The sequence below is a fragment of the Fundulus heteroclitus genome, chromosome 7, assembly GCF_011125445.2.
Source record: "Fundulus heteroclitus isolate FHET01 chromosome 7, MU-UCD_Fhet_4.1, whole genome shotgun sequence".
Lineage (NCBI taxonomy): Eukaryota > Metazoa > Chordata > Actinopteri > Cyprinodontiformes > Fundulidae > Fundulus > Fundulus heteroclitus.
Window position 1 is genome coordinate 7,039,303 of NC_046367.1, and position 27,084 is coordinate 7,066,386.

Sequence of the window (27,084 nt, forward strand, 5' to 3'; positions counted from 1 at the left end):
CTGCCTAAAGGTGGAGCATTTTTTATTTAATCCATCAGAATGCAGTATTTCATAGCAGCATTCTGATTGGATAAAAAAAGAGCTGTTTGTGATTGGCCGGTGGTGTGGACAGTCTCTGAAGTCGCGTGTGCAGACACGGAGCCGAGCGCGAGGACAGCGGGTGGAAGAAGAGTTTTTCAGACAGGTACGGAGCGTGCGTGTGTGAAATGGAAACGCTGAATACCTGTCTCACTGCGCGCTCAAGTTCATGGCACATAAATTACGCCATTCTATTGGCCCGATGTGCGGCATGCACGACGAATAGCTATCCAGTGGACAGATTGTCCCACCTGAGCTGTGGATCTCTGCAGCTGTTCCAGAGTCACTGGGACCTCAGTGCTGATCAGGTCCTTCTGAAGGCAGAGGGTTGTACTGCATCAGAGAAAGAGAGTAACTTCACGTTACTTTACCACGTCACGTATGTGCTACATGGTGTCCTGCCACATATCCTAATAAAACGCATGGAGCTGTGTTGAGCTTGTAACGTATTACAGAAGAAAGGGTTTAAGGGGTGTGAATACTTTTGAAAGATGCTGTATGTGGGGCTGGGATGAACTCTTGATACCAGAGACGGTATTTTACACCTTAAGACATCGTTCTTTACGTTCTACCGTGGAACCCAGAAGCAGGTGGAGGAGAAAAACAGAGGGATCCCCGCCTGACACGGGTCCAGACTTGTTTTAGAATGAAAGAAATGTTTTTTTTTTTGTTTTGTTTTTTATAAAAAATAAAATAAACAAAAAGAATGAAAGAAATGTTGAAGTTAAAGCTTGTCCACCGTCTTTCTGACCTTTTAGTGTCCAGACGTCCTAACATCTGTTCTGCAGGAAGGGTGCTTAATTGACAGTCAATGCGTCTAAATGTGTGCCTGACCTAATGGCAAGATGTGTGGTGCGCCGCGTTTGCGACATGCGGCCTCTACCTGTATCCGTGTGTTTTCCTGCACCTGAATGTATCACCTGAGCCTCGTGTTCCCCCACCTGTCACACTAACACCTGTCTTTCTCTCCTCGCCCACCTGCTTCTCCCTGTCTCTCTGTGGTGGCTGCTGCTGCTCCTGCTGTGTGTTGTCTGGCCTCCCTTCACTGTGCTGCCCTCACCAGGTCGGAGGTTTACCATAATGTGTAACGACTCGGTCCTGTCCGCAGGCTTCCAGATAGACACCCCGGACAGCCTGGGGAGAACATGCCTGCACGCAGCTGCTGCTGGAGGGTGAGTCCTGCCGTTCTCCCATCACACTGCGCTGTTTTAGACTTTGTTTTTTTTTATCCGATAAACTTAATGTGTCTGGTTTGTTGCTAGAGGCAATGATCTGGAATTTGAACGGACTACTGGCTCATGTAAAGTAGCGAATTAGCAGCACATGAAAACAAACCCCGAGATTAACAGCAGCAAAATAAATGCAAGCAAAAAAAATAATAGCGATGTCGCGACCCGGCTTTTGCTGGTTTTAGTCCGAGCCGACTCCTTTTAAAGGTCTGCCGATACTTTCAAATTAAGAATGCTTTTATTGAAACAGACTTTTGTTTTTGGTGCTGGAGATCTGTCCGTCCATCCATCGTCCACACCCACCTATCCGTTCAGGGTGTTGGGGTGGGGGTGAGTGGTGCCTAGCTCCAGGGGTCATTGAGCGAGAGGCGGGGTAGACCCTGGACAGGCCTCCAGTCCATCTGGGGGTCCTGGATGATGAAATTAAGGACAAACTATACGAGGTGTCAGCTGTACTGCCATGAATTATATGTCTTTAGGGCGAGCAAGAGACAAAACTGACTACACTGCAAAAAGGGAACTAAAAGTAAGTGCAATTTTCTTGAAATTAGTATATTTTTCTTTGATTTGAGCAGGTAAATAAGACTATTTGCCAATGGAATAAGATTTTTGCACTTAAAATAAGAACAGTTCATCTCCATCATCTTATTTCAAGTGCAGGATGTCTAATTATCTTATCTTAGGGGTAAAAATACTCATTCCATTGGCAAATGGTCTTATTTAGCTGTTCAAATCAAGGAAAAATATACAAATTTCAAGAAAATTGCACTTACTTTTAGATCCCTGCAGTGTAGTCTCTTACCAAATAGGGAAGCTAATCTGTGCAACTGTATATTTCTCCTAGAGTTGCTTATATTAAACATTTCAGACTATTTTACAACCTTTTGAGCACAAACCGGTCAGATTTGTCTCTTATTTATTTATATCTACCTCATGCACCTTTTCCTCCTTTTTGACAGCTTCTTTTGATTATTGAGCTGATGTGACACGTGAATTTCTCCAATGTGAGAGCAATAAAGTCCATCTTATCTTATCTTATTTAATGCATAGTAAACACTTGTGAATGAGTATTTACGGATTAATTAATAACATCAGTAAACTATTTATTAGCCATCTATAAGGGGAGCGGGGCACCCTTATGCGTTTAAGTCATAGCTTTGATGTCTTCACTGTGTATCCGCAATGTAGAAAGTCTTAAAAATAAGGAAAAGCCATTAAATGGCGATGGTGAGTCCAGACCTTTGACTGTGAGTGTAATCATCACATTTACTGGAAAAAGGAATAGTCATAATCATCAATCTTGAAATGTATCAGTCTGTAATGAATGTATATAATATTTCAAATGACTGCTGTAAGTGAACCTTTTGATGTGTATTTGTTACCAGAACCGTTGTTTAAATAAAAGCCTTAAACGACAATATGCGCCACACACAGCGCTCTAACGTGTCTGTCTTTCCTGTCTGCAGTAATGTGGACTGTGTCAAACTGCTTCTGAGCAGTGGGGGAGAACACAACCGGAGAGACAAGTGTGGCAGGTAGGGAGCTGATCCTTCTCCACAGCAGAGGTTTGAACTCCAGACACCCTGCATCCTGGCAGAGCCATGGATGCTTCTGTTTCAGTGATGTCATCCTGATATGAGGCGTCTCGTGTCCTTCATTTATTACCGTGGTTTTGTGACTCTGTGTCCCTCAGGACGCCCCTTCATTACGCCGCTGCCAGCCGTCACTTCCAGTGTCTGGAGACGCTGGTAGCTTGCGGCATCGACATCGATGCCACCGACCAGTGGGGGCGCTCCGCCCTGCACTACGCTGCTGCCTCAGACCTGGACAGGAGGTGAGCAAGTTCCAAAGCTGCCCGTTTAGCTTCTGTCACATACTCCGGCCTGAGAAATCAGAAGAAAAGAACAAACTTGTGCTTTAAAATTAGTTTATATTGTATATTATGCAAATTGTATTTTATGCAAAGAACTGCTTCACAAGAGTTTGATGGTTTAAGAAAATGGTAGAAATCTTTTTTTTTTCTCTGTGAATCACAATTTGTTTTTGACAAACCTTAAAGGAAACAGTTCTGACAGTTTGGTAGGGGAGGTTTTGGAACCGGCGTCCACCCCACCTCTTCAGCTTTTAAAACATGGTGGGGAAAAGCCTGGAGCAGAACTAGAAAGATAATTTCTTGCCCCACAGTGGGTCATTTCAGAAGGAGAGCAGAAATGTCGACAAATGCAGAAATGAAAACACTGACGTAAGGGAAACGTAAACCTGCGGGGAAGCAGAACCTGGTGGTCTTTCTGTGGCATTTCTTCTGAATAAACGGCGTTTTACTGCCAGCCTACGAGCTGTTGGTGACTTCAGACCACCAGCACAGAAAACCTTTCACATGTCCTCCCTTACAGCTTATCAGGGGACACGCTAAATGTTGCTGTTAATCTTTGACTGCGTAACTTTACAAACGGAACCCCATAAAATGCATCCATCAGGTTGATTTGCAGCACCTCCTGGGTAAAGGAATCCCTCCGCCTGTCCTAGCTGGTCTTGCCATCTTATCTTGTGTTAAACCAGGTTCTAATGTGCATATCCATATCATGCTGGAGCAAAGTCTCCTCTACTGCCTCCAAAAGTCCCATTTAATAGCTGACATCTCTCAATACGTTTTACACCTGCAACTTAATTTACACAGGGGGTTGTAAGTAAAATGTTTTGGGCGGGCCCGGTCCCCCCGCCCCCACCCGTTGCTGCCGGGCCTGTCCTAACATAGGAAGGTGTTAACGTGTCAAACATGCTGGCAGTATTAATGCTACATGCTGTCAGATAGTGCTGTTTATGTCAACCTCGCCTGTTTCACCTCCAACCCCCCGCGCAGGCGCCGCGTTGCTCTGGAGCCAGAGAGCGAGGGAGTCCAGGCGGAGAGAGAGAAGGAGGCAGCGCTGTGAGTTGGCCGGGGGAAACGTTCAGGCACGTTAGACGTGTGCGAGTTGCTCTGTCGGCTCAGGTTTTTTGCGTCTGTGTTACAGATGTCTGGAGTTCCTGCTGCAGAGCGGAGCGACCGCCGCGCTGAAAGACAAGCAGGGCTACAGCCCCGTCCACTACGCCGCCGCCTTCGGACACCGGCACTGTCTGGAACTGGTCAGTCCACCTGGCAGCTTTGATTGTTCCCTCGTGTTGGTGTGCCCTGCTGCGTGAAGCTGAGCCTAGGCTGGAGGGAGGGAAGATGGAGCTCTAGGTGTCTAGAGTAGATGTGAAGCTAGTCTTTAACTCGATGTCCCACTCTATAGAAATATGCATCGATTGCAAGTTTTAGTTTTCAGTCATTTCTGAAAATCTTCTAGTACTAGAATTGTTGAACCTATTTTTGGGAGTTCAGGTGTGATTGAAACATTCACTGTTACTGTGACTCCACAGACATACGTAGATCGTGTTGTTAATGAAATCTGACTAAAGGATGACATGCTATCTTCCTTACAGTCCAGATTGCAGCATCTCAACTTTCTAATCTATTTTTTTGCCCTAATAAAAAGAAAACAGGTACATTATTTCAGATCTGACCTTTTTAAACTGTCTTTTGCATATTTTACTGGGATTTAGCCAGTAATTTAAAGCCTATTATTTATTTAAAGCCTAAGCTCTAAACACAACCCCCGTGGACTGGACGTTCCTACGCGACTGATTATAAAACGAAAGTTACGTATGTAACTACGGTTCTATGAATCCCGGATGACCGCCAGAGGCGGTGCTGAAAGCACTGAATGTTCCCTTCGGGCATGCACAGTTCGAGTAATTATACCAACAGAGTCACACCTGTGACGCCGGATGACCACTCGGAGGCTATATAGCCTGCTGTCATCCTTGGCTCTGTTCCTACAGAATCTTCTCGCAGAAGCAAGGATTCTGAGTGACAGAGAAGCTCTGGCGGTCATCCGGGATTCATAGAACCGTAGTTACATACGTAACTTTCGTTCTATTTCATCCCTCCTGACCGCCAGAGGCGGTGCTGAAAGCACTGAATGACTAATGCCAACTATGTCACAAGGAATCCTGAGCACATACCTCACTGAGAGGGCCCAGCAGAACCTTGTAAAAGGACCTGACCCAGTGGATGAGGGACAGTCACATTGACGTTGTAGAACCTCGTGAAGGTGGTCGGGGAAGCCCATGATGCAGCAGCACATATTGCTTCCAGAGGGACCCCTCTCAAAGCCGCCCAGGAAGCAGAGATGCTCCTGGTGGAATGTGCCCTCACCCTGACTGGCAGGGAGCGGCGACCTACAGCGTAGGCGTGGCAGATGGCACTCACTATCCAATGAGACAGACGCTGCTTGGAAAGAGGGTAGCCTAACCTCGGACCCCCATAACACAGAAAAAGCTGGTCTGAGCGTCTTAGACTTGCGGTGGCCGAAATATATGCTTCCAATGCCTTTACTGGGCACAATAACTCAGACCCCTCGGTTGCACCTGACTGGGGCTGAAACCGAGCCAACTGCAATGGCTCGTTACGGTGAAAAGGAGACAACACCTTAGGCACAAATGCAGTATTAGGCCACAGGGTAACACCGGAGTCATCTGAAGCCCACCTGATACATGTAGGGCTGACAGAGAGAGCATGTAACTCACTGACTCTCTTAGCCGACACGATAGCCAACAGAAAGGCGGTCTTGCAAGAAAGCCACTTGAGGTCCGCTTGTGCCAAAGGCTCGAATGGAGAATGGCACAGGGCCGCAAGAACCAATGGTAGGTCCCAATCGGGCACTCGTGGAGCCGGCAGCGGGCGTAACCTACGAGCACCGCGCAGAAAAAGAGAGACCAGATCATGGCGCCCTACTGTACGGTCGTCGACAGGTAGGTGACGACATGAAATTGCCGCAACATACACCTTAAGGGTCGAAGGAGAGCGGCCCTTATCAAGGAGAGACTGGAGGAACTCCAGAATTGTGGGCACCGAGCAGGTAACCGGATTCTCATTGTGGGCAGAGCACCACTGAGAAAAAAGACGCCATCTGTTGTCATACTGCAGCCTAGTGGAGGGCGCCCTAGCACTCAAAATGGTGTGTCTGACAGGTTCTGAACACCCAGTCAGCCTCCCAGGGGCCAGACCCACAGCTGGAGACGTTGAGGGTTGGGGTGCCATATCTGTCCCCCCAACTGAGACAGCAGGTCCCTCCTTGTTGGAAGACGCCATGGAGTACTGAGACACAGACTCCGAAGCAGCAGGAACCATGGGCGTGCTGGCCAGAACGGAGCTACCAGCAACACCCTGTGGCCTCCCTCGAGAACCCTCCGTAGAGTAGGCCAAATCAGCGAGAGGGGTGGAAAGGCATACAGGAGAACCTGTGGCCATGGATGAGCCAGCGCATCCTGGCCCAGTGCGCCCCCGACCCCTGTCAGGGAATACCATAGGGGGCACTGGGTTGACTCCTCTGTGGCAAACAGATCTACCTCTGCCTGGCCAAAGAGGTTCCAGATCTTGCGCACTACATCGCGGTGAAGAGACCACTCTCCCGGAGCAGGTGCCTGGCGGGATAGAGAGTCTGCAACCTGGTTCTGCCGCCCTGGTAGATATGCTGCGCGCAGGGTGGACAGACGGGGAAACGCCCATTCCAGGAGATCCCTGGACACCTCCAGGAGACGTGCTGACCTGGTGCCTCCCTGGTGGTTGATATGGTAAACAACAGAGGTGTTGTCCGTTCGAACCAACACATGCCGTCCTTCTAGGTGGGGCAGAAGGCACCTGAGGGCCATGTGCACAGCCCGCAGCTCCAGCACGTTTATGTGCTCGGTGCGCTCCCTTGGTCCCCAGAGACCCCGAACCGCTCTGTGTTGCCACACGGCGCCCCAGCCCTTGGGGCTGGCATCCGTGGTGACCACTTCCCTTCGAGACACCACTAACCCCATTGGAACGCCACAGGACAAGAGGGTCCTGTCCTGCCAATGAGCTAGGGCACGGAGGCACAGCCTCGTCACCATGAGCCTGTGACGTCTGTGCAGCCTGGCATCTAGGTGAAAGCTGTTGAGCCACCGCTGCAAAGGGCGCAGAAGGAGCAAACCCAAGGGCACGACACGAGTGACCGATGTCAGTTTGCCCAGCATTCGCAGGAAGATGCTGTAAGGAAACTGCCTGCCCAGCCTGAATCGACCGACAAACTGGAGTATGTCGTCCACCCTGCGAACAGACGGACGGGCCTTCATGGTAGTGGAGTCCAGATGCATCCCAAGAAAGGTGGTTGTCTGAGATGGAACCAGACAACTCTTTGCAAGGTTGACTTTGAGGCCCAACCGTGACACCTGTAGAAGAAGCCGGGACGTATCCCGAGAGGCAGCTACCTGAGTGGGAGCACAGAGAAGCCAGTCGTCCAGGTATGGCAGAATCCTTACTCCGGAGGCCTGCAGAGGAGAGAGGGCCGCTTTCACGCAACGAGTAAACACCCTCGGGGAAAGGGAGAGCCCGAATGGGAGCACCCGGAATTGCCAATGGCGACCCTGATAAGCAAACCTGAGAAAGCGGCGATGTTCTGCCGCAATAGGTACATGGAAGTAGGCATCTGTCAGATCTACTGACGTAAACCAATCCCCTGCCACGACAGTCTGAAGGACCTCTGCTGTGGTGAGCATGTGGAATGGAAGGACTTTCAGGTACTGATTGAGTCCCCTTAAATCTAGAACGGGGCGAAAACCGCCAGTCTTCTTTGCCACGAGGAAGTACGTGGAATAGTAGCCTCTGGGTTGCCGCAGAGGATCCACAGCCTCGATTGCTCCCTTGGCTAGGAGGGCGGAAAGCTCCTGGTCTAGTGCCAAGGATTTCACCGGGTCGGTGATAATGGTCATTTTGACCCGGCGTGAGAGAGGGGGCCGCCGTCGGAACTGGAGTCTGTAGCCATGGGTTAGGGTGGCAACCACCCATGGATCCACAGAGTGAGCAGCCCAGAAACGTAGCTGCTGATGGGAAAAATGTCCGACGGCTGGCCCGGTGGCGTCATCTTCTATCCCCTCGGCCTCTGGGAGCCCTGGGGGGAGGACGTCCAGGATCTGAGGCCCGGGTCGGTCTAGCTGGGCGGCCGACTGGCCTACGAAAGTCCCTGCTGGGTCTCTGCCGCAGATCACGGGGATAGGAACCACCAGATCCATCACCAGTCTGAGGCCGTGGCCGAACGCTGGGGGTAGTAGCAGGGCGCCCTGAACGCTGAGGAAAGGGGGGTACGCTCCTGCGAAGGCCAGAAAGCTGCTGGCTGGTCTGACGCGCCTGAATAGTCCGCTCCAGTGCCTCCAGGGCAGCTGACCCAAACAACTCCCCTGGCACGACCGGGACACCCCTGAGGGTCCTACGGCAAGCCTCCGTGAGAGGAGACTGTGCAAGCCAGACCTGTCTACGAGCTTGGACAAGGAATGACATGACTCGACCGAGCTCTCTGGTCATCAGCGCAAAGGCCTGCAACGCTGCGTCACTAAAGCCAACCGCTGCAGCTGCACCACCAGCATCCTGAACGGATGTAGAGAGGGCGAACATGAGGTGCGCCAGGGAGTTGCCAAGACGTCCCGCACGCGCTCCTGCATTGTATGCCTTACACAAGAGGTCATCTGTAACCCGGCATTGAGTCCGTGGGCACCTGACCTCAGGACGTAGGGCCTCCTCTGGTGACACAATCAGTGAAGCAACAGCTGGTTCAACTGCTGGCATACGGTCCAGGCCGGCTTTCACCGACTCGTGCATGGCAGCCAACACCCGACCGTCTGAGGAGAGCCGTGATAACGCTCTCGGGTCCCGCCAGCAAGCATGCAACTCCTTAAGGTACTCCTCTGATGGAGGTACAGAAAATGGAGTAGGGGCCCGTCCGCGCCTGAAAAAGGCACTCCCGGAGTCGGACACCTCTCCTTGCGGGAGTTCTAGCTGCAGCTGCTTCAGGGCCATGGACATGACATCCCGCATGGAACTGTCACTGGCCTCCCCAACTGCACTCCGGGATGAAAACGACCCATTGTCAGAGGCTTGAGAGGACCCTGCCTCCTCCTCATCTCTGAAATGAGAAGCAGAGGCAGCCAGAGATATGACGTCCTCCTCCGCAACTAGTTCAGGCATGGGTGGGGAGGAGAGCCCAGCCACTGGAAGAGAGGTATCAGACCGATGTGTCTGCAGCAAGGACTTCATCTCTGCCAACTCCGCTGACAACTGTTCCACCCTTGTGGCCAGGCCCTGGTCAAGTTTGGCCCGTCTCCTCCGAGGAGGGGGTGCTGAGACCGCAGACCCACCACGGCGCTTAGAACGCCTGGGGGGATCCACCTGTCCAGAGGGCGGAAGGTCAGAACCCTCCTGGGGGCACAACTGTGCCAACCGGGCCACCCTCACTGCATGTGGCATGAAACTGCAATTCATGCAGGGGTTCTCGGACAACGCCTCCACAAGGTGCTCATGTCCAAGGCAGGTAGGGCACAGGTCGTGGCCATCCTCTGCCTGGAGGGCAGCCCCACAATCCCTGCAGCTATGGAAGCCATCCATGTCTAAGGTCGGCAATGCTCAACCCAATTAAATGAAAATGCGCTAAAATCGGGAGAGGGGGCGCGAACGCAGCCGTCACCAGTTATGGCAGAGCCAAGAAATAGGCTGCAAACACAAGGAGGCTGATATTGGGAGAGGGGGCGAACACGCTACCGTCACCAGGTATAAAACCAATAAATTAAAGGCGCTAACAACGTTAGCCGTACTTCGCACTTGAGTAAATCAACTTATTAGTCACACTGGGAGAGGGGGCGAACACGCTGCCGTCACCAGGTATAAACTGGTAAACCAAAAGGAGCTAACAACGTTAGTCGTTTTTTTTTTTTTTTTTTTTTTTTTTTTTTTTTTTTTTTTTTTTTTTGACCTCGGTAAATCAACTTATTAGTCACACTGGGAGAGGGGGCGGACACGCTGCCGTCACCAGATATAAACTGGTAAACCGAAATGGGCTAACAACATTAGCCGTACTTCACACTTGAATAAATCAATTTATTAGTCACACTGGGAGAGGGGGCGAACACGCTACCGTCACCAGGTATAAAACCAATAAATCAAAGGCGCTAACAACGTTAGCCGTCTTTTACACTTCAGTAAATTAACTTAGTCGCACTGGGAGAGGGGGCGAACCCGCTGCCGTCACCAGGTATAAACTGGTAACCGAAATGGGCTAACAACATTAGCCGTACACAACTTCGGTAAATGATTTTGGTCGCACTGGGAGAGGGAGCGAACACGCTACCGTCACCGGTATAAACTGATAAACCAAATAACTAACAACGTTAGTCGTCTTTAGACCTCGGTAAATTAACTTATTAGTCACACTGGGAGAGGGGGCGAACACGCTGCCGTCACCAGGTAAACTGGTAAACCGAAATGGGCTAACAACATTAGCCGTACACAATCAACAGCCCCAGCTGTAGGTAACAGGGTAACGAAAAGCCGTGAGCTGGGAGAGGGGGCGCGAACGCTACCGTCACCAACAAACAGCTTACTTACCTTCCAAAGAACTTCCACAATCAACCCGTTGCAGCCCTGGGAGGGCGGAGGAAAAACCGCAACTCCGCGCGTTGGGGCGTCACACAACGGGGAAGTTAGCGAACCGCTTGCGAGAAGAAAAAAGGAACAGAGCCAAGGATGACAGCAGGCTATATAGCCTCCGAGTGGTCATCCGGCGTCACAGGTGTGACTCTGTTGGTATAATTACTCGAACTGCGCATGCCCGAAGGGAACATTCAGTGCTTTCAGCACCGCCTCTGGCGGTCAGGAGGGATGAAATAGAACTCCTGCTTCTTTAGAAAAAAATTATTCCAGTTGTTGAAGCGACAGGTAGAGCTAAAGCACAACTGGATGTGTGAACAATGTGTAGAAAGAGAAGTTGTTGAAAGTTTTCGGAGCAACATAAACAGCCTTTAATGAGCTGTGTTTGAGCCTGAATCCTGAATAAGCCCAGTTATGAGCTCGACCAGCAGGGTTTCATGGCGGTTTTGTTGTGACCTGCAGCTGCTGAACAGAGACGACGGTCATCAAGAAGATCCCGAGTCTCCTCACGCCAGGAGCCCCCTGCACCTCGCTGTAAGTCTCACGCATCGTCTCATCTCTCAACGGGATTCATGGTACTACTGCTCTGACGCGTATAAGCCCAGGCATCGTAAACAGAGGCATATTTAAGTGGCTACAGGCAAATGAAATGCTTTATTTATTTTTCCCCTCAGGCATACCATGGCCATGCCCAGGCTCTGGAGGTGCTGCTGCAGGGGGAGAGAGAGGTGGACCAGGCAGACGAGGCAGGAAGGACCCCCCTGGCCCTGGCCGCCCTGAGGGGCCACACTGACTGCGTTCACACGCTCCTCAGCCAGGGGGCGTCGCCCCACTCCACCGATCAGCAGTACGGTCGCTCGCCTGTGCACCTGGCAGGTGGGTTAATAGCCACGGGTAGATTTACGGTTAACCTGTTCAGAGAGAATCAGGCCATCACTGTGCATCAAACTGCCTCTCTCGTTTAGAGGGAAGGTGAGTGAAGGGCTGCAGCCGTTTTCTTATGGAAATAATAAAATTTTTTGTGTCTTTTCTTTCATTTTTACTTGAATTAACCAGAGTAACATTTGGCCAATGATTAATGTCTGCCCCTCTCTGTTGCTCTGTCCAGTGATGAACGGTCACACGACGTGTGTGCGCCTCCTGCTGGATGAATCGGACGGCGCGGAGCTCATTGACGCCGCCGACTCTCAGGGACAGTGAGTCGCGCCCGTCCGCTCTTCCCGTTTCGCTTTTCCTCGCGGCTTTCGCGTTTGCTGCTTCTGAACGCCTCTCCCTTGTTTTTCTGCAGGACTCCTCTGATGCTGGCGGTGGCTGGAGGACATGTCGATGCTGTGTCGCTGCTGCTGGAGAGGGAAGCCAGCGTTAACCTGGCTGACAGCCACGGCCTCACAGCTCTCCACCTCGGGGTGAGCGTCTCGCCGCAGCGTCTCGCCGCTGGTGCAGATAATGGCGCCGTACTTGTGAGAACCCCTTTAAGCTGTATTCTGACTTGCACAATGTCTGCCCCAGCTGCTGTGTGGTCAGGAGGAGTGCATCCAGTGTCTGCTGGAGCAAGAGGCCTCGGTGTTGCTCGGAGACTCACGGGGCCGCACGGCCATCCACCTGGCCGCCGCGCGAGGCCACGCCTCCTGGCTGAGCGAGCTCCTGAGCATCGCCTGCTCAGATTCTCTGTCTCTGCCACCGCTGAGAGACCACGGCGGGTACACCCCTCTGCACTGGGCCTGCTACTACGGTCAGTGAGTGCACAACCACCGGCTGCTGTGTCTTAGATGCTGAGCACGTCTCTTTCAGAAGCTTACAGCCGCTGGTTAACGACTGTAAGGAGAGAGAAATGTTGGCTACGCTCACACTGCACGTCTTGATGCTCCCATTTTTTGCTAAAATCTGATTTTTTTTGAGGTGGCCGTTCATGCTTCTATTAAATGCGACCACCATCAGACTTCTGTATCAACGGTTCAAGACCGCAAAGCGACACCGCAGGCGCAGATAACAGAAGGAGACATCACAGAGCAGTGCACTGTCTACAGAAGTAATGGTGGATGTAATTGTTTCTAGTGTTCAATAAAGTTTCGCTAAAAAAAAAAAAAAAAAACTCAGGGGGGAAAAAAGGCACATATCGTCCGGCATCTCTCCTTGTTATTATTAGGGTATTACTATTTGAAAGCTGCTCAGCAATGGGAGCTGACAATATTAAGACCCCATCACAGCGAGACTAAGTAAGATAAGAAGAAAGTAGCACAGCTATCGATGGTCTTCCATGGAGCGCTAGCTGCTGCTACTGGGTGTGGATGTAGTGAGAGACAGATGAGTGATGTGAAAGACAGATAAAATGTGGCATGACCGTTTAGACTGCGGACGCTTTGAAAAACATCCAATAAATATCCAAATTAGTGCCACATATGGAAGTGGCACTAATCAGATTTTTTGGGCGGTGAAAAGATCAGAATTGGGCCTTTCACCCTGCCGTGAAAAGGATATATATGGGTCGCATTTGGGCAAAACGAGGGTTGCATTTCTCTGCAGTGTGAACGTAGTGTAAGAAAGGGTCAGACAGCTTTAAGTTTAATCAGCCCTGATTGGTGGCTGGTCATAACCTGGGGTTCTTTTCAAGTCAGTGAACCCACCATACCTAATTAGTACGACTCTCTTCATTGTGGGCGCTGTTACCAAGGAAAGAAGAGTGAAATGTAACCATTTCCACCTTCAGAGAAGGGTTGTATTTCAGATATGATCCAAGGGGGAGATAAAATAAGCTTTTTAAAGAGAAGTGGCAATGTTAGTGACACGTCGAGATGCGTCTGCAGTTCATTCAGGTTACCAGAAGCTGAGAGAGAGCGAGGTTTTCTGCAGATAACGGGAAGACTCAACGTTGTAAAGTTGCTCTGGTTCAACCTCTTGAACTTCTAGCTTCCCTCGTGGAACATGATGAGTTTGGAAATGGTGGGAGCCTTTTTGGACTCAGTGTGCGGCTAAGGGTCCAAAACGTCAACTCAGTGTCTTTGATTTGAAATAACAGAAAAACCTTGTTTTACAACAACTGCTCTCAGTTGTGATGTTGCCTCTGCTCCTAAAATGATAAAATGATGACCGCTAAAAGGCAGAAAGGCCAGGAGTCAGCTTAACCTGGATTTAGTTGGTCTAAGCCAGGCGTGTCCAAACTTTTTGGCACATGGGCCGCATTAATCAAGTCAGAGGTCCTCAAGGGCCACAAAATGAATAAATAAATAAATAATGAATAAACAACCAAAAAATTCTGTGAATTTTTTTACCTGCTCTACAACACAGGATCATTTTATTTAACAAATTAGTCAGAAATTCAGCCAGAAAGGGATATGTAAATCATGATAGATCCGAAGTTAAAAAGGTTTTTGCTCATTTGCCTTATCAAAAGATGGTCATCCAGTTAGCAAATTATTTTGGGCTTGATTAAAAAACAGAGGGGAAAAAAATTATTATTTTTTATTTAGCAATTTAAGAATGGGATTTGGGTCAGTATTTCTTTTAAATCACTTGCTCTATTTAGCCAATTTTAATAAATGAATTCAAATCTAAATTAAACCAAAGTCTGAATTTGAGAAAATGTCCTTGGACAGATGTGGTCCTGTTTATTAAGAATTTAAATAGGATGTAAAAAGTGTGGTTATTAAAAATAATCACTCTTTATTTTACCTAACATTTTAAATTGCAACATTTTCACCTGTCTATAATAATTTTGCCCTAATTAAGAATAAAAAGTTGGCATTGGCTTCAGCCACCTGTGCTGGTGGACCAAATCTTTCTTAAAATGGAGTTGGAGGGCCACACAAAATCAGCACAGGGGCCGCAAATGGCCCCCGGGCCGCACTTTGGCCACGCCTGGTCTAAGCTCTACACATACCTGAGATTCAGGATCTGCTCCAATATTCTCTCTTAAGATGTTGTTTCTGTGCTTGTGTAGCTCCTGTAGCTTTCTGTTTCTGAGAAGAAACCTGAAAACAAAAAAAAAGCCTGCGCCCCACTGGTCAGTTCTGAATGGGTATTTGTGTTTACAGGCCATGAAGGCTGTGTTGAGGTGCTGTTGGAGCAGAAAGGCTGTCGGTGTATCGATGGGAATCCTTTCACGCCCCTGCATTGTGCAGTGTAAGTCAGTCTGCTGGTGCTCACCTTTGGCTTTGTTCTGCTGTCCGCCGTGCCTGAGCTTGTGTTGCTGCTTAAATGGGCAGGTTGAATGATCATGAGGCGTGTGCGTCGCTGCTTCTGGAGGCCATGGGATCGGACATCGCCGGCTGCAGTGATGCGAAGGGCAGGTGAGACCCCAGCGTGGAGCCACTGACGCCGCAGCTCTTTTAGTCTCCAGAGCATCATGGCTTTTTATTCCTTTTTTTCCTCAGGACTCCTCTACACGCTGCAGCCTTCAGCGGTCACGTAGACTGCATCCAGCTGCTCCTCGCCCACGATGCACCCGTAGACACTGTAGACCAGTCAGGTCGCACTGCACTGATGATGGCGGCAGAGAAGGGCCGGGCCGAAGCTCTTGGTGCAGATTTCTTTTTTTCTGTTTGAGTGCATTGAGAAAGCAAAACTTCCCAGCAGCCATCTTGGTGATTTTTTTTTAGCTACATATTAACGTGGATGTCTTGCAGATCTGCTGCTGACCTGCCCCAATGCCGACCTCAGTCTTACAGACCAAGATGGCAACACAGCCCTCCATCTGGCTTGCAGGAATGTAAGTGTATAAAATTCCGCCTTTTATTTTATCGTTAGCTTGTTTTGTTTTCATGTAGAGGAGTTTGCTGGAGTGCTACGCTAACATTAGCGTGTTTAGAAGTGAGTAGCGATAGTTGAGCTACATCACTGCGGCTCCTATTAATGCGCAGACAAAAGGGGAGTAGAAAGTTGTTCTGGTGTCCGTAAATGTAGCTTTTTTTCTTTGCACATCATAAAATGTACTGCCTAGCGTCTCAGCTACTTCCTGCGCAGCTCCCCGCGCCCCTACACTGTCAGAGAACCGCGCTCAGAAGGCGAAAAGGCGAAAAACACTCGGATTGTTTGCGAAAACTGAAATTTGATAGATCAACAAAGTAACATGCGTGGCGTTCTAAGGGAGTTTTGCAAGCTGTGCAGATGTAAATTGGCGGCCATTTTTAAAAGTGGCCACTGCATCTTATAGAGGGTGAGTATTTGGATGGGATTTTAGTCATTGCTTCTGATACCGATCATTTAAAGACGCTAAACTGTGTTTTTAAAAAAAGTTATTTATCTTTCTTTTTAAAGTTGAGTGTCATTATCGTCCCACCTCAGCTCTAACTTTATCTTGTTTCAGGGGAAAGAAGACTGTGTGTTGCTGATCATGGAGAAGCTGTCTGACGCTTCTCTCATAAATGCCACAAACGCAGCACTGCAAACGTGAGTATCTGAGTAGCTGGCTGGAGATGAAGCTAAATGTGCCACCAGTTATCTGAGGGGAATATATTGACGATTGCGATGCACTTATTTTACATCACAGGACAAATGAAATGATGTAGGGTTTTAGTCGAACCTCTTTGAAAGAAAGGACTGGATGTATTAAAAGCTGTCTGAGGTATTGTCCAGCTGAAGATATCCTAAAGGACCCCGTTAGGATGGGACTTCTGAAGGCTATTAATTGTACTGGATTTTAGCTAGCGGTGTCAGCGTATACATATGAGCTCCACATTCGTGGTTAGGCTTTATATACTTATACTTAGGATAAGCTATTGAAAACCTATCTGAAACAACACCTAAATGTTGTGAAACTATTCCCAGTTAGTAGACATGGCCGATAAACCGAAAATTTACCGATACCAAAATCTCTGATAATAACAGTTTGCCCATGTCGGTGTTTTCCAGGTTGATGTTATCGTTCATTTATCGTTACCATGGTGAACTGCTCAGTATATCGTGATATTGATGTCAGGGCGGCCATATTGCACTGCCCTACTCATTAGTGTTTCTCAAAAAGAGCACTGCATCCTGTGGCTCCCAGCTGCTAGGGGCTCCTAGGACCTCTCACATTAGATCTTAATATCGTTGACTAAAATGATAAACAACATTTTACATTTTTCAGTACGGACATAAAAGGTTTTAGCAGTTTTTCTGTTTTAGTCATGAATTAATTGCATCAAATTTTCACAACAGATTGACCCTAAAAGTGCCATTAATGTGTTTTTAGCTCTATTTTTCTTGATGTTATGTAGGAAATTTTTTTTTTTTTTTCTTTTTTCTTTTACACTATTTTCCACAAGTATCAACACCCCAAAGAAGTAAATGCATGCATCCTGTTTTTGCCAAGGTTTTCATAAGTCGTCTTCTAAACATCATGTAACATTTACGGCTCTAACGTTTTTTTTTTTTTGCTGGACTGAGGCTCTTTGGATTGGAAAGGTTGCAGACCCCTGGTCTCGAACAAACGGATCAGGGGAAAAGTCCTTTTTAGCAGCTCTGGCAGCAGGGAGATATGATGCAGTGAAGTGACATCAGTGTGAAACTGTCTGTCCTCGTCAGGCCGCTCCACCTGGCAGCTCGCAGCGGCCTGAAGAAGGCGGTCCAGGATCTGCTGTCCAGAGGAGCCAACGTTCAGACAGTAGATGAGAACGGTAGGATGAGGCCGGTGCTGGCAAGCTTGACGTCGTCACCATTTGTTCTGCATGAAGGCTTTTCTCTCCTCCAGCACTTCAATGCACTGCTGAAGAGTTTGGAAATCACTTTCTCGCTGCACTGCTTGACTTTTAAACGCAGCTCCCACTGGGTTTAGATTTGCAAGTATATCACAGGCACACTGGTACAAAATTTGTTGCGCATTTTCTTCCTTTTATAATTGGCACAATTCTTCTTTGACATTTTTAGCTCTTTGAAACATTTTTAAAGTATCTGTTTTGGAACGCAGTAATTATGAAGAACAAGATAAACACTTTTGGCTCATAGTAGCTGTTTGTTATTTAGAGGATCAAAAATAATCCATCTTATCATGGGCATTGTGACAGTGGGAGCTGTGATTGTCCTGTTCACGTTGTGGGTTGATTTCTGTGGTATTCTATTTAATGTGTTTAAAGGTCAGGGCTGGATGTCATCTTCAAAACCTCAAATTGTTTGAATTTTCATATTAGATTAAGAGAACAAACTCAAACATAAACAAGAAATGTAATATTTAGCAGCTTTTTCATATTTGTAATATTAACAGATGGATACATTTCAGAACATATGACAACAGTCTCCAACAATCGCTTCTGTTTGTACATTAAAATGAGTTGCTATGGAGATGTAACGATCAGCCTGAAATTTTAAATAGCCTTTCTTTGCCTCTGTTATCTGATAAAATGCTTATTTTGATTTCTGTTTAATTATTTTAGCGGTGTATAAGGAACACTTTTGATATCACATAATGTTAGTGACAGAAATTAAAATATTTTAATGTAAATGTTCCGATGGCAGATTTGTTGCCAATTTCCCAAACTGAATTATGCCAATCCTCGTTTTTCTTTAAGAACTATTATTTACTGCATTCAAAACATTTCTTTCTGTCCTTCCTGCTATGCGGCGTTATGTATTTCCACGTTTCACATTTCCACGTATTACTATTTTTTGCAAAGCTTTGATATGATATTTGTTGTGCATTAGCGCTATATAAACTGAGTTTAATTAAATTTGCATTAGGAGCAGTTGTGACATCAGTGCATGAGAGAAAATAGCTGCGGTAAAACAGGTTTGATTCATTGAAAGCTAAAAATCGTCCTTCCATCCTGACAGTAGTTAGTACATTATGTATTCAGAAAAAGGAGGTTCAAAATTGTGATCTCTGTGAGAGCTGCAGGTCTGTAAAAAATCTAACCAATTGCTGCCATTCGGACTGAACGGCAGGGATTGATTACTTTTGTTCCTGCCCTCACCCCCCTCTCTCCCTCAAGTTCCAGGGCTATCCCCTTATCTATTGGTCGTCCCACATGCCAGACACTCTGACACGCTAATATAACGTCAGTGTGTGCTCTTTCCTTGTTAGTTTCCACTTGCTAGCTGTGCACGTACACTTCTAGTGATTATGAATCCGATTAGCTTAGCGGTTAGCTTCGTTCATTGTTGCTCAGTTGCTCTCACCGTAGACTTTGAACATAGCTTAGAGTCCCAAGAAGCAAACCGCGTTCATGTTTATGAGAAGAAGAGGAAGGCATCAGTAGAAAGAAATTAGACCAGAGCGGATTTGGTCGATTTTTTTTTTTTTTCATGCGATCCCCCTAAGGAGCCGAAGAGCAGATAAGACGGTCTTGCACATGCGCAGTTATTCAAAAAGAGACTTGGGGAAACTTCTAGAAAAATCACCGACACTAGCTTTAAAAACATAGACACAATCATTTGAGGCTGACATTTTAAACTGTCCTTAGCATCTACTGCTAGCAGTTAGCTTGATTAGTAAGCATCACAATACCGATGGATTCTCTTGAGGGAGCTGGTCCTTACCTTAGCCTAAAAATTGCCAAACCCTGCATCTGCTGAAGTTGACTTGAGGACTGTAATCCACTGCTAATTTGATGAAACGTTCCCAAGGCGGGTACCAGTTGATGTCCTATAGCAGATGGCTCCTTTTTGTTCTCGGAAAGATCTGAGAAAGAAATAATGCAAACTGCAAAAGTAGGAAATGTTAAAGGAGTGAAATGAGCAACACCCTCCCCAGACCTACCCGTCTGTTTTAGTAGGCTGAATGAACCACAGACATATATACGTAGACGCGTCATAGGGCGCAGATTCGCACGTCAACGTCACCGCCATATTGTATGTGGCAGAAAAAAGTTGAGTTCTGTTATTGTGAACGTGAATCAGAGAAGATGCCTCATTTTCCTGTGCTGCAATAAATACACACACACACACACACATACATATATATATATATATATATATATATATATATATATATATATATATTTGTGTGTGTATGTGTTATGAATATAAGGATCAATTTGTTAAATCTAAACATTGTGGTCTTCATTATTTCATAAAACCATGTCACATGTGAACCTTTAGGAACAGACTTTTTGGGGGAGTATTAAAGAGGTAAAATTATTAATATGAGAAAAAAAGTCCTAGGTCAATAAAGTAAAAATAAACAAACAAACACAAAAGTGATAATGTTATGATAAAAACATCATATTATGAGAATTAAGGGGGAACATTTCCAGAATAATCACAGTTTGCAGAATTATTTCACTCCTGGAGTAATAGGGCCAGGTTAGATTATTTTAAATATTTTTATTCTTTAGGAGAATACATTCAGGAGAATGAAGCTAAACGGATACGAAAATAAACTTCTAATATTACAAAAAAATACGACGAATACAAAGTATATTCAGAGATTAAAGTCCCTCTGATACTGTTTAAGTGACTGAGTAAATGTAGATTTGCCACATTTAAGATGGCGGACGCTCTGACGCATCGCAGCATAGGCAGAACCCGCCCAATGACGCGTCTCTTATATTATGTTTATGGAATGAACATCTCACACACCTCACTGCTGGTAAAAATGTTCAGCTTTGAGTCTTCTACTGACAATTTCCACATCAAAAAGTGTTGTGGTGAGACGGCCAGGTAGCTCTTAGAAACGTTGTGACTAGGAAAAGTTGAGTTTGAACTTTCTGACTGGCTGCTTACTGGTCATGGCTGGGGAAGCCTAAAAATTGACCAGTTGCAGTCACCAGCCAGTTTGTCAGCCCAAAACACTTTGAGACTTTTGTATCATTTTCCAGAAAAATGAACAGTAGCTAGATAGAAACTTTAGTTTCTATCTGAAGGTTTTAGTGTGCCTAATGATTCTTTAGCAGAGACAGAGTCACTCTTTTTTTTGGTTCCCGCCCTGACTGGTTGTTGTTGGTCATTCCTGTCTAAAGTCTTCTCCCTTCTCCTTGTTGGAACCGTCAGCTGGCTGAAAACTAATGGAATGCTGCTCCGTCTTTGTCTTCTGCTTCGCCTTCCCTGCCTCCTCTATGTCCATGTCTCCCGGTGCCTCCTCCTCTCTGCTCTGTCTCTCTGCCTCAGGTCTGACCCCTGCTCTGGCTTGTGCTCCTAGCAGAGAGGTGGCTGACTGTCTGGCTCTCATTCTGGCTACCATGATGCCTTTCTGCTCCCCTTGCAGCTCTGGAGCTCCCTCCCCAGGCTCCCTGCTGAGGCAACTGCCCCACCAGGGGGGTAAAGGCGTGGCCGCCGGCCCTCGGGGACCACGCACCCCCAGGAACCCCTCGGGACCTTCCAGCGAGGGAACTACTGAGAATGACTCGGAGGACTCTGAAACGTTTTGATGCATCTCTGAGCAGACTCTGGCTTCTTACCTCAAACTCTCTTTTTACCTGGACTTCTCAGCAGAAGGATGTTTCTGCGATGCAGAGTGGATATTTGTTGTAATGGAGCTCCAAGGGATTCAGTATTAAGTAAAGAAGCAACTTTACAATCATCATATACGAAAAATATAAAATAATGATCTCAGCAAATAATTTCTAATTTATTCTCTAATTAATTTATATTTACCTCTGCTTTTTTACAGAACAATATTTGTCTGAATCTATTAAAAACTAAAAACTAAAAATCTGTTTTCTAACAACCAAATTTTGTTTAAATATGTGAGGATTTTCCAAGGAAGGCATCCTTTTAAGAAGAAACTTTTCATGCCTCATGGAAAAGTAAAATTAAAGACTAACTTTTTAGATTTAAAAAATTTAGATTATTGAAAAAAACGTCTATATGTTGTACATGATAGTGAAGCGGAAATCTGTAAATCTGCTGGGAATGTGGAGGGTTTGGATTGATCGTTGCTGCCGAAAGATGACACGTTAGGTGTGTTTCCACTGAAGGAACATTTTTCAGGTCACTGTGGCCATTTTTTTTTTTTTTTTTTGGATCTGATCGTTTCCGCCTCAGGGACAGGGACCAAATCAGGTTAGTGTTTAAATTTACCCCAGAAAATTGTCCTGGTAGGGAGGTAGTACTTTATGAATAGATTCTGAACTTTGGGTGCAGTTTTGTGGTGGTTCAATATTTATTCATTAATTTCCCAGTTAATGACCCTTGATAGTTCACATTTTCATTTTGACTTAAAATTTTTAAGCAGGAGCAATTGGTGTTTCCCCCCAAACAGACACAATTTAAACTCTGCCCCTGAACGTCTGGGTTTTACATTGTTGTTATTCAAATAAATGTATTAAAATCAGTCACCTTAGTCGAATATTTCTTAAACAAAGAAATGAAGCCTGGACCAATACTTTCACTATCTGTTGGAGGTCATGAGAGGAATGATTAGGGATTTAAATGGGATTGTTATATTTTACAGAGATTGTCTTTCAAAACACAAACTCAAACAATTGCAACAGCCCAGGATTTGTTTTAACACATTTCATGGTTAATAGCAGAAGACAAGCTCCAATTATTACAAATGTGTGAAGATTACAAATATCCCCTGATTTGAAGAGACTTTAACTCTGTTTCGGAGACTAGCCATTGTAACATATTCAACTTAGCTTTTAAACCATAAGCACTATGCTACAATCTGAAATTAATGCTGCATTGATATATCTTTTTCTTTATCCAGTTCCAGTGTTGAGCAGTTTACCTGGCAATAGTGGTTGTATTTGCTAGCTTAGTACATTGCAGTTGCTGCCCTCTCAGAGTTGGCCACGGAAATTTACATAGCCTGGTTTTGGGCCTCACAGTGGAAACACAAGCACCTAATGGACATGGTGAAATAAAAGGCTCTTGAAATTTAGGTTCTGGGGGACACTGTTTTTGAACAAAAGTTGAAACGCACCTATTTATGGTTCCATGTAACTTTAAAAGCAGTAAGAAGACTTGCTTATACTAAACATCCTGCAATGATGGAAATTAATTAAAAAAAGTAGTGGTATTTTTTGTAGTTAGTTTTTGTTTTAAACCAATGATGTAGTTCAATTCTTAAACATCGAACCCTTGGGGCTCCACGTCTTCACTTTGCGCCTGCAGGCAGTTGATCTTCTCAGTGATGGACGTCCTGCAGCTCTTCTTTAAATCTTCCCTGGACCAGTGGCCGCAGCCCAAACACTTGGTCCGCAAACATGAAGAGTCGGATCAGGACTGGTCACTGCTCCGGTCTGCATGCTTGTGCTGATTGACACCACGGTCCATTCGTTCACTCACGGGTGCTTAAATCCAAACTAACCTTGGTACTTAACATCTGCACGGCAAAGCCATGCCATTCTGAAACAAGATTTCTTTTAAAAAGCCATTTTAACCGTTTGTACACAATGCAGATCATTAAGAAATTCAAGCATAATTTTAAGCTTTTTAAAAAAAACAAAAAACAAAAAAAACTTGTACCAAATATTTGACTTCCATGCATAAATAATTAACATGTACTGAAGGGTTACATGAACAGGTACTTTTTGAAATGTTTTACCAGCTGAAGCACAAATTTGGAGTTGGCTGTTTGGTTTGACGACGTGTCCAGAATGTGAATAGTATAGCCTCAACGAGATGTTTAGTAGTTTTGATGTTCACCAGGAGAGAGGACTTAACATGACGGGTACATCTCAGTTCTGTCAACAGAGAAAAGTCACACACATCATTCGCTCTAACAGCATTTTAGCTGAAGATGGAGGACGGTACAACATACGCTATCGATGGCTCCCACTTGGCTCTCACTCCACAAGAGTGAGAGCCATGTGTTACCTGTATTTCTCACACTGCCCAGACAAATCTCACTCCAAATAAGTAAAAAGTGCCTGCGCTCAAAGCAAACACTTATTCTGTGTGTGTTATCCAGCTAACACAAACCACTGTTGCGTTAAAAAGCTTACTAGTTTCTGTGTTGGCCCCAGTGGAATTACATTAGCATATGTTTAGATACGTTTGCCTTAACGCAGAATAGTGTCTGTGTGAGCCAAAGGAAGCTAATGCTAACCATTTTGTGGACTTTGACAAGATAATGTTAGCTGTTTTAAACAAAACCCATAAACTGCTGTTAGCCTAAATACTTATAGCAACTCATTTTGCCTAACCAGAAAATGGCACCCGTTGTGGTAAACAAGCTAACGTTAGCCAATAATGAAGATGATGCTGTTTCCTGTCTCAGTCTGAACAAGAAAATGTTTGCTGCTATTTAGAAAGCCCTGGGATGAGCTAAGCAGCTACATTAGCTTAAACAAGATAAGCTTTGGTTGCCATCCCCCGGCATTAGAGTCCATCACAGGACATGGTTTGGCTCCTATAGGAGAACCACTCAAAAGCTGACGTTCAGAATCAAAAAGTCAAATTGAATAAGGAGTTGTGCAATGACTTTTTGGTTCATCTCTGGTTTCCTCAATCTCTACAATGAGCTGAAACATTTCTAAACCTGAAAAAGGCCCTGGACAGTCAGTATTATACGCCAGTATTAACCAATATATAACTTTACTGATAACCAAGAAGGTTCATCTTTGAGACTGGTTATTTCACAGATAGGATGTCTCCTATCAACTTTTCATCAATTTGTACCTGCAAGGGGGATGTTTTGTATCCACTTTGACAACAGGCGATTAAGGGTTTTCTGTACTCTACCCATAGTTTACTGCAAAGAAACTCGACTCAATATTATTATCAACCAGCAAGAGGTCCGTTAGTTGTTGTTGTTAGATCAGGTGTCATAATTCGTCAGATTTTATAGGATTCAACTGGTCCAAACAAGGATCAGAACCGGAATAGATAAAAACAGGGTGTAAATGGAAAGTAAAAAAATTTTTTTACAACTACATTAAAATATATAGTTGTATCAGCATAGTATGGGTACCTCAGTAATAATTTAACAATACTTGACTCTACAAAAACATAAACAATTACAACAGTTTAAGAACACGGGAACAAAAAGGTTTTTACTGGTATGAAAAGGTATCAGGACGAAGATGCAAAGTGTGGGTAAAAAATGGGCATAGCTACACATTTACCAAGATCCCTCTGTAGATATTAAAGTATGTAAAGTTTTATACAGTGCAATCTCTCCTCTCTTGAACATGATCTATGCGAGTCCCCTAAAATGTTTCCACCACTAGATCTCTGGAGGCAGCAGCTACTGCGACATAAATGTTTCAAGCCTCAAAACTCAGACCCCAGGTGAAAAAAATCGCACAGCTGGGAAAAAACTTTTGGTCACATAAAATAAAGATAACTAGCGTAGAATATCTGTGGTCCTAATTTTTAGATATCGGCATGGGTATCGGCCATAGAAAACCCCAAGTCAGTTGACCTCTAATCCAGACACACCGGGCCAACCTCCAAATGATGTGGAGAGTGATCCGTTGAGGGAACGGGGGTGTACCTGTCGACGAGCGCAGTATTTGTGCAGATGTGGATGAATGATGAGATTATCAAATAGAATTACGCGTTTTGTCCTGCAGTCTTAAGGGGCCTCCTGCACTTTGACCACTCCATGTGTACCACCTGTTTGTGCATGTTTGCACACGTTACAATTTAGAGTAGCACCGTTTTTAGATTCTACAAAAAAAAAAAGACCAAATGTCTCTTGTGGTGAAAATGTCTTTTTAGCTCAGTTCTTTGTGCTATTTATTAATTTCATCAGGATGGTACAAATACTGCCAGCACTTAAATGTAAAGTTACCCAGGGCCTTGACCACTGTCCCTCCCCCTTCCTCTCCTTCATTTGTCTGCCCACCAGCAACGTGCCATCGTCTCTAACATGTCCAGTGCCTTGATGTTGACTCACGTGGTTTTATTTTATAGCATTTTCTATTTGTATGTAAATTCCAGTAACGTGTTAAAGAATAAGTTCACCAAAAGCTCCAGATGGCTCGCACGTTAGTAAAATTCCCCTCACGCTTGCAGATTCTTAGCCTTGGGTTTACTCTTTGAATCTTTGTCTTCAGTAAAACCAGGTCGTTAATCGGGATGCCATCAGAAATCAAGTTATGTCATTGTGTGAATTTATTCCTTAATATGTTGATCCCAGTTTGAGACAGGTTTTTACTTTGAATGCGAAAAATTTAGAGGAAGTGCTTTTATTTCAGTTTTCTCCTTCCTGGCTGGAGATTTTCCTTTGTCAAAATTCACTGCCAACATTCTTCGTGAGACCAAAACCGGACATGCGTTTAGCCGTCTCGTGTGCCATTACTCCAGAACCCACGTACCTGTACTTATTGGTGACAAGCAAAGGAATATCTCCAGGGTTGTCTTTAAAGTTCTGTGTGTGTGTGTGTGTGTAAGTGGGCTTTAGGTACTGATATGAAAACGACTTTATTCAGTGTTGATGCAAAGCTTTGTACGAAAAGACTATCTGTGACTGATGTTTGGGTTCAAATGATGAACCGATGAGCACACACGCTGTCGGCAAGCACAGCGTTTTATCTGCCTCTGAGTCTGAGTCTGGCCACCAGTATTATTATTGTACCTGAAGAACTTGGACAGTCCTGACAATCTCCATCGTCACTTGTCTGATGATTTTCATACCAGTTCCTGATGCAGTATGACATGCTGAGGGCTGTTTGTTAGCTACCCTTCTTTTATAGAAGCTGTGCAAATAAAACTAAAATCTGTTTGGACTTTTGGTGCGTCGCTAAGTTTTTTTTTTTAACCTTTGAATAAAATATGTATGATTATTTATTATTATACAGACATCAGAATGAAAAATCTCATGTTTGCATGCAATATTTCTTGTGCGTTGCCATTTATGTACAGTGCCTGACCAAATTATTCATCACAGGGCAGATTTCTTCAACAGCAACAGGTAAAATGGTCAGATGGAAGCAGAGGTGGGTAGAGTAGCCAAACATTGTATTCAAGTAAGAGTAGCGCTACTATAACATATTTTTACTCAAGTAAAAAGTAGTCAGCCAAGAAATTACTCAAGAGTAAAGAAGTATTCAATAAAAACGCTGCTCAAGTACTGAGTAACTAATAACGGCTGATGACTAGATATGTAAATATGTAATCGGACAGACAAATGTAAGGTTATGTGCAAATTCTGGCATTTTAAAGACAAAAGAAAAATATACAAAATAACATAATTAACAAAACAAATTCAGGCAGAAGAAACACTTCTAAATGTGTTTCAGCATTTACCTGAAAGTAACAGATGAGCTGTTAATGTATAAATACTATGTTAAAACAGTGCAAATTATTTCCAATGACAATATCCATTATTCACTGTATGTTTTTTCGATCTCCAAAGGTCTCAATGAGCTCAGCAGATAAAAAAATTACAATAACGCTTGTGTACAAATATGAAGTCTCACTTTAACATAAACTCTAAGTTTTTCTCTCTCTGAT

General features: G+C 45.3%; 1 protein-coding gene across 4 annotated transcripts in view; it reads left to right on the top strand.

Moving 5' to 3' along the window:
• ankrd44 (ankyrin repeat domain 44) overlaps window positions 1-26,357 on the top strand; it is a 52,879-nt gene extending 26,522 nt beyond the window's left edge. For 2 of the 4 annotated variants that reach the window (XM_036138828.1, XM_036138829.1), the window contains 17 exons: window positions 1,142-1,250; window positions 2,774-2,842; window positions 3,001-3,141; window positions 4,168-4,233; window positions 4,319-4,430; window positions 11,290-11,361; window positions 11,502-11,703; window positions 11,936-12,023; window positions 12,116-12,233; window positions 12,337-12,559; window positions 14,859-14,946; window positions 15,030-15,113; window positions 15,198-15,343; window positions 15,450-15,532; window positions 16,130-16,212; window positions 17,329-17,420; window positions 20,845-26,357. In XM_036138828.1, the coding sequence (XP_035994721.1) occupies window positions 1,142-1,250; window positions 2,774-2,842; window positions 3,001-3,141; window positions 4,168-4,233; window positions 4,319-4,430; window positions 11,290-11,361; window positions 11,502-11,703; window positions 11,936-12,023; window positions 12,116-12,233; window positions 12,337-12,559; window positions 14,859-14,946; window positions 15,030-15,113; window positions 15,198-15,343; window positions 15,450-15,532; window positions 16,130-16,212; window positions 17,329-17,420; window positions 20,845-21,104 (2,036 nt within the window). In that variant the 3' untranslated portion in view covers window positions 21,105-26,357. The remainder of the gene's footprint in view (window positions 1-1,141; window positions 1,251-2,773; window positions 2,843-3,000; window positions 3,142-4,167; window positions 4,234-4,318; window positions 4,431-11,289; window positions 11,362-11,501; window positions 11,704-11,935; window positions 12,024-12,115; window positions 12,234-12,336; window positions 12,560-14,858; window positions 14,947-15,029; window positions 15,114-15,197; window positions 15,344-15,449; window positions 15,533-16,129; window positions 16,213-17,328; window positions 17,421-20,844) is intronic. The other 2 variants (XM_036138830.1, XM_036138831.1) reach the window with 2 other exon arrangements.
• Window positions 26,358-27,084: the final 727 nt, after the last annotated feature.